Source organism: Psittacula echo, assembly GCF_963264785.1.
Source record: "Psittacula echo genome assembly, chromosome: 14".
Lineage (NCBI taxonomy): Eukaryota > Metazoa > Chordata > Aves > Psittaciformes > Psittacidae > Psittacula > Psittacula echo.
Window position 1 is genome coordinate 3,316,335 of NC_137750.1, and position 7,058 is coordinate 3,323,392.

A 7,058-nucleotide genomic window follows, 5' to 3' on the forward strand; every position below is an offset into this window, starting at 1 on the left:
TCTTTTAAGCTTTTCAGTGTAGTATCCTCAGTGTGAGGGGGGGAAAAGCAACTCCCATTCTTATGGTGCCTACCACCGCTTTGTGATTAACAGGGAGATGTGAACTCTTCCTGGGATGGCAAGTGCTTCTTATGGCACTCACCAGCATCAAGGGAACAGAAGGGAACAGTTCTCTGAGAGGCAAATAGGTCTATCAAGCCAGAGAAATCACCTTCTCCTCAGAGGGCTCTGGGCTCAGTTCTGCTCATGCTCTCCACTCTAACTGGCTTTGTCTTAACACCACTTTTTTTCTAATGCTTCCCTTCACTTTCACATTAAGCCTGTAAGTTTTACTGCTTTTGAAGGGCTTTCCTATATTCAGCCATTACGATCACATTGATGTGGTCACTGCAACCCTGTGGGTCAAAGACACCATCTTCTCTGGGTGAAAGACTGAATATAGGGCAAATTTCATTAGTTCTTTCTTTACTACTAAAGTTGTATTTGCAAACAGGCCAAATACATAAAATACCATGTATTTAAAATCTTCCATTCACTCACACTTTTCAAAGCATGATATCATGTAGTTGAGATTAACCAGCTGAGTAATACAGACACTGCTGAAGCTTACGACAAATTCAAAACCAGATGAGTTGGTATACTCTGCAATGCAATATTGCTAATTTATTTTGACCAACATCTCCAGTAATCACTTGCAGAAAAGGCCAGGGAGTTAGCGTAACAGCATGGAAACAAGGATTTATTCTTGCAAATTGCATAAAACAATAGACAGAAAAAAACCCAAAAGATTATATTTAAATAATTGGCTGTGTTTCACCAAGACTCACAAATAAAATCCACTTTCTCTTATCAGTGGCTTTTATGAGTGGCTACAGACAGCAGTGTCAAGGTTGCAAATAATAGACTTCATTTTGATCACAGAGTTTTATAATTAATTGACTAATGGATTTATCAAAGCCTGGAATTAGCTTTGTTATGAAAAGCTATGAAAATTATTAACAACATGTACATACAAGCCAACCTTGTTTTCATTTCTGTGTGAAGTATGTAAGAGGATTCTCTGCCACAAAACCCCATGACAATCTAAGTCCTGAGACAGACTCTTTATACATCCTGGCATACAGGGATATTGCCCTTCCTGCAAGGGTCCGTCTGAGCTATTGTGATGCAATGCAAATTCTTGCAACAGATTTTTATTTCATATTGCAATTTTATTTCTGAGGAAATAAAACAACTGAATATGAGACAAATCTGTCAGGACATGAAACATCTAAGCAAAAAGTACTTAAATTAGTGAACAGAGAACATGAGACAGAATTAAAACCTGGTATGGGTCTTTTATCTGAAACTGCAATAACTACTATTTTTACAACTACCCTCTTTGGGATTCAGTGAGTTTCTGCTGCCTTGACAGTCTGTACCCATAATAATCTTCCACATCAACAGTGATGTTAGGTGAAGGATTTACAAGATTTTGAAATTACTTGGGGACTGCTTTAGAGCTACAAAAGATAAATTTTCAAGCTCTCATTGAATTCAACTTTGACAAATTCTCTCAAGTGCTGACTGCTACCAATCCAGAAGAGCCTAAAATTTGGGACTAAGTAGAAAACAGCATTTTTAAGCTAGAATAGAAATAGACTATATAATAGAAATAGCATTTAAATGCACTTTATAAATATTGGTTAATCTTTGCATAAGAATCTTCCCCTCAGTCCAGATCTACCACATCTTTAGATGAAACATTTTAGAAATCAAAGTATCAAAATGACTCAAAACAATTCTGAAGGACCCACAGAGTCATATGAAGGCCAGTGAAAGCTGTAGAACAAGTTCTGGTGTGTTTTTGTATGTCTGTGACACAGTTCAGTGTCAAACATGACATTATCTTTGTTCATCGCAACATTGCAATTGTTTTTAAGGGTTAGCAGAGCAACACGCTGTTTTCTTTTATTGTATTAGAAGAAAAATGATCCCCACAGGAAAAGTTTCTTCCATTAATTTATCTGCTTTAAAACAGTACCTTTGAAATGCAGGTCACCAAGAATGCACAAAGGCCACTGAAGTCAGTAGAAACAGCAGACAGAAAACCAGGCTACTTGGTTCCTTGAGGTTATCATTCTGTAACCTACAATATGTTTCGCTGTGGGGGTGATACCACAAGGGGTTCTTCAGGTATGAATAAAGAACAGGAAAACACTTCATAGTGACTCTGGATGTGTGATGGTATGTTGCTGAGTCTGAGAAGTGTTACTGATTTCATAGAAATTATTGAGTGCTCACTTGGAAGCAAACTACAGTTCCATGTAGTTACCAGGTAATAATATTCTGTTTTCTGAGTCTTAAGTAGGAACACATATGCATCAAACTTCATTTGTAAGGTCTGATGGATGATAAAGGATGGATGGCTTGCTAGCTGTAATCCTCATAATTTCTTTGATAATGCCTGGCTTACCAAGCAAAAAAGTTGACAAAAGGTATAACCACTTGAGTACGTTATATTCCTTACTCCATAATTAGCTTAATATACATCAGGCATTTTACTAAAAAACTATTAAAAAACAACCTCAGCACTAATATTACCAGGCACTTGCCTCACAGGAAGAACAGGCCTATACCATAATTTATGCTACTAGAACCACAATCAATAAACCAATAATAACGCAAAGCAAAATATTTTTACACATTAGGGCACTCTGCAAGCACTTGGCATATTCCTCACAGATAGTTGTCAGAACCTGGGTAATGAAGCATAGGCTATCTCATCACACTGCCAGGCTACATGCTAACACTCACTATGCATAAAAAAAAACATGCCATGAAGAAACTCTTTGTAAAATTGAGGAAACTACTGGGGGAAAATTTTCAATATCACTAATAACGAAGTTAATATATAAAAGAGTTGACAAAAAATAAATTATATCTTTATTTAGAAAGTGAAATCAAATCTACAGATATTTTAAACTAAATTCCAGCACGTCCTTGTTAGCTATTTCTCATTAACACTGTAGCCCCGTTCTGGTGACTTTTCATTCATATGATCAGTTGCACCATGATATGAAAACCAGAAAAGTATGGGAGAACTCCAACCGTCACCTGACTTGACCAAGGTTTGAGTGGTGCTCCACACCATGAACTCACAGCTAAGTCTTAAAACTTGTATCAGTAAGTTCTGACCAAATCTTACGTCAATATTCGCAAGAACACCAGTAAACAAAATGAGTAGAAGGTCAGTTATAAACACATGAATTTACACTCCACGACAGAGCCGTTTGTGATAATTTTAGGTGTGCAAGACAAGTTGCATCCCCCTCCAATTCTAAAATACTATTTTCTGAGTGACCAAGATCTGCAACTCAAATAAAACACATACATGACAGTTAACATAGTGATCAAAGGTGCCTTTTTTAAACCCTTCTCCTGTCTCACACAGGTTTTCATGCCTATCAGCTAATTAATTGGCCAAACACCTCATGCTGAGATAAAGAACACATTGCAAGTAAAGACACCTGGAAAGGCTGGGGGGTTTCCCATATGTGCTGCCTGCACACAACTGCAGCACTGAAACCAGCCCCGCAGGCTGCAGGGGGATAGACCAATGCTCTAAACAGCAGCTGAATCCCAGAGAGGTTGTTGGGTTTGATTTTCACCAGCTTCATGTTGTAAGAGAAACAGGCACAGTTTGAAACGTCTACAGCTCACAAAACCAAAGTGTCAGGTTTTTTTTAAAAACTATATACTGTATACATATTTCAAACTATATTGTTGTATAATATTTACAGTGACCACTGACACTGTACTGACAGCTCTACTGCATTTTGCATTGCTGCAGCTGAGATGCATTCTTTTTTATGGGAACATTTTATAATGTGTTCCAATACCTTGCTAAGGCAACTCCAAGAGCTATACATTGTATCCCTTAAATAACAAGAGCTAGCATTTCATCTTGCAAAGAAAAGACAGGGAAGGAAGTCCTTGTATGAACGTATAAATTGCAGGAAAACAGTATTAAAGTTGGGATATAAAGTAACAAGAGTACATCTATCAAAAAAATAGGAGTACATCACCAACAGTCTTAAAGCTCCCGAAAACACAACCTCCAAAATCTTCTGGCAATCTCATGTTTTTCACATTATCTCAGTACCAAGACTGATTTGCCAGTCTTCTTCCTGGGAAATTTATTACTCAAGTGACATTAATAATTCTAAATGAGCCTTCCTAGTTAAATGGATTAATCACAGGTGAGATGACTGGGACTAAGAAAAGAAACAGAGAAATTGAGAACCTGAGATCAGGTGCTAATCTGAGGTATGATGGCAGCACAGAGAGACCAAGGGGAGGGAAAAATTCAGAGAGATAAAAAAAAAAAAAAAAAAAAAAGAGGCTGAATCCCACCAGGGCCCAAGTCCCGGTCTTTGTGACTACACAGGTAAAATTACACACAATTACTTAGTAATAATCTGTTGATTGGAAAAGTACTTTTAGTATATTTAGTATTCTCATTGAGAATTATTTTTAAAACTTCAGGACTTGCAAACCAGCATTTTACTTGCAAAATCTGAACCTCAAACCTGTCAGGACCCTGAGGAGATCTCAGTCCAACCTTATAGTCCAGACTAAGACAAAAACATCAGCACTTTTACAATAAAGGTTTTTAAAGTAATTTTTGTTAACAGCCTGCATTTAATTTTTTTCCAGTTTCCTAATGAAGTAACACCACTAAGTATTATCGCACAGCTTCATTATTAAATGTGTTTACTTTTAGAGAAGGGGAGTAGAGCTATTATATCCCAGATGAAAAACAAAGTCTTCAGCTCCGCTTAACTTTAACTCTATCTATCACACAAGCATTTTTAGGTAACAATGAACAATCCATTCAAGCACATAACCTAAAACTTTCCCCTGCTACATTTCAGTATAATGGAAACAGTAAATGCCAGTTGCCCTTTTCATTGTCCTCTGATCCTGAGAACTTACAAAGAAGAGCACCTTTCAGAACTAAATTTTTGAAGGCTCAGCTTTCCATGTAAGTACATGCACAGCAGAGAGCACCCATTTTAAAGTACACTGTTCAAAATTATTACCTCCATAAAAATAATCTGCTCAGCATTCCATCTGCTTTGCACCAGTTTCACTGTTCCCTGTGCTTTTATTGCTTCACGTAATGCCTTATAACCCACCTGGCTATTTTTTAAGAGGTTTTGTAAGGCAGCGACTTGTGCACTTTGTCTTTCACCTTTGAATTTAGGACTGTAGTCTCTTTTGGATACCAACCAACTGTATGTACAATTAGTGCACATGGCTATCTTTACTCTGGAAATCAAAATCTGGATCAAAATGCCGTAAGACAGTACAGAGAGCATCTACTTAGTCATGTGTATTTGGATGTCAACATATATACAATGTCTGGGGGTGTTTGTTTGTTCAAAAAAACCCAAAAAACCCAAGCCCTCTCACCTGTGAAAGGACAGAACGAAGATCTTCTAGCATGTCTTACTAGTTCACCTACCCACCTACATAGTTTAATCTTCCAAAAGTTTCTTTGTCCTATTTTCATCTATTACCTTATGAGAAATTAACCGTATTTTTATATTTCAAGGATTATTATATATGCTACATGCTCAGGTATGGTGCTACGTGGGCAGGCACACAGCTGTTGATAAGGCTGGTACACCGCATCCCCTCACCCCTGTGCATACAGACGGGCACATGGCATTAACGATAGCAAAATGGCCAGTGTGTTGGGTTCGCAAACATCGCTGATGGTCCGGGCTGCAGGCACCTATGGAAAACTTTTGGGAAAGCCCCGGCAGGAGCCCGCCAGGACGTCCGTGCCACCCCAGCCCCGGCTCCCCTCTCTGCGAGCGGAGGCCCTGGCCTGCATGGGACAAGGCCTCCCCGGCTCTCCACGTACCCCTGGCGAGCCGTGCTCGCCCTTCCCTGCCGCGGGCGGGCAGGGGGCACCACGGCCGCCGCTGTCCTCCCCGCCGAGGGGCAGCCCCCCCATGCCCAGGCCCAGCGGGCAGGCTCAGCCCGGGCCGCGCCTCACTTACCCCGGGTCTCGGCGCGAGTAGCACCAACAGCGCACCCAGGCTGAGAAAGAGAAGGCGGCAGCAGCGTCGCGGCTCCATGTCTGCCACCCGCGGGGTCCCGGCCGGCTTCCACCGGCGCGGCGCTGGCTGCCGGGTGCAGCGTGTCCGGCGCTCCCCGCGCGGCGGGGCGGGGCCGCCCCGGACTGGGCCACCGACGTCAGCCGCGGGCGGCCCCCAGCGACCTCAGGTACCGCCCGCCCCCCCCGGACACCTTCCCCCTACAGCCGCCTTCGCGCTCCCCCGCGGCGCCAGGAGGGTCGTGCAGGAGCGGCCAGCGAGGCGCTCGCGGCTTCGTGCTGCGGCCGGAGCCCCCCCGTTTGTGCGGAGCCCCGTCAAAACGGCAGCGCGCCCGGGAGGGGCTCGGCCGAGAGCCTCCCCCAAACCGCGGGGTGCACTGAGCTGGGCGAAGCCAGTACTCTATTGGTAAATTCAGGGGTGCGGCATAGCCTCATTCCTCCAGCACCACCCCACCCGGCTCAATTTCCTGATTGATTTTTCATTTTCAAAGCAGATCAGGCCAAATTTACTTGGCATAGCTCCTGTTCTGACCCGGCTGTGCCTTGCAATATCTTAAATAAATGCAAAAAAACCCCACAAAAAGCATGTTTTTTTGAACCAAAAACAGGGTCTAAGCAGCTCTGAACAGATTAAACACACACATAAAAAAATATATTGGATCAAACAGAAGTAGCTTTAAAAAGCAGAAAGTAAATTTACACTGCTTGGCCTAGCTTTCAGATGCATATTTATATAACAAAGCTGCTTTGTCCTTGTTACATATTGTTTGCTTTTTAATACTGATACTGCTAATGGAGCTGCAGAGCACACCAAGTACTAACTGTACAATATGCACATAACAAATCAGTTCTGGCAGCTCCCTCTTTTAATGACTGTGCCTTTGATGATATGAGCAGGACACATAATTATGATCTAACCTGCAAGTTTGAATATATAAAACCACGAAGT

General features: G+C 41.6%; 1 protein-coding gene across 4 annotated transcripts in view; it reads right to left on the minus strand.

Annotated features, from left to right (window-relative positions):
• Positions 1 to 6,631, minus strand: part of ERN1 (endoplasmic reticulum to nucleus signaling 1) — a 45,726-nt gene extending 39,095 nt beyond the window's left edge. For all 4 annotated transcript variants that reach the window (XM_080629403.1, XM_080629400.1, XM_080629402.1 and 1 more), the window contains exon 1: positions 6,054 to 6,631. In XM_080629403.1, coding sequence (XP_080485529.1) covers positions 6,054 to 6,131 — 78 coding nt within the window. In that variant the 5' untranslated portion in view covers positions 6,132 to 6,631. The remainder of the gene's footprint in view (positions 1 to 6,053) is intronic.
• Between the last annotated feature and the right edge of the window lie 427 nt (positions 6,632 to 7,058).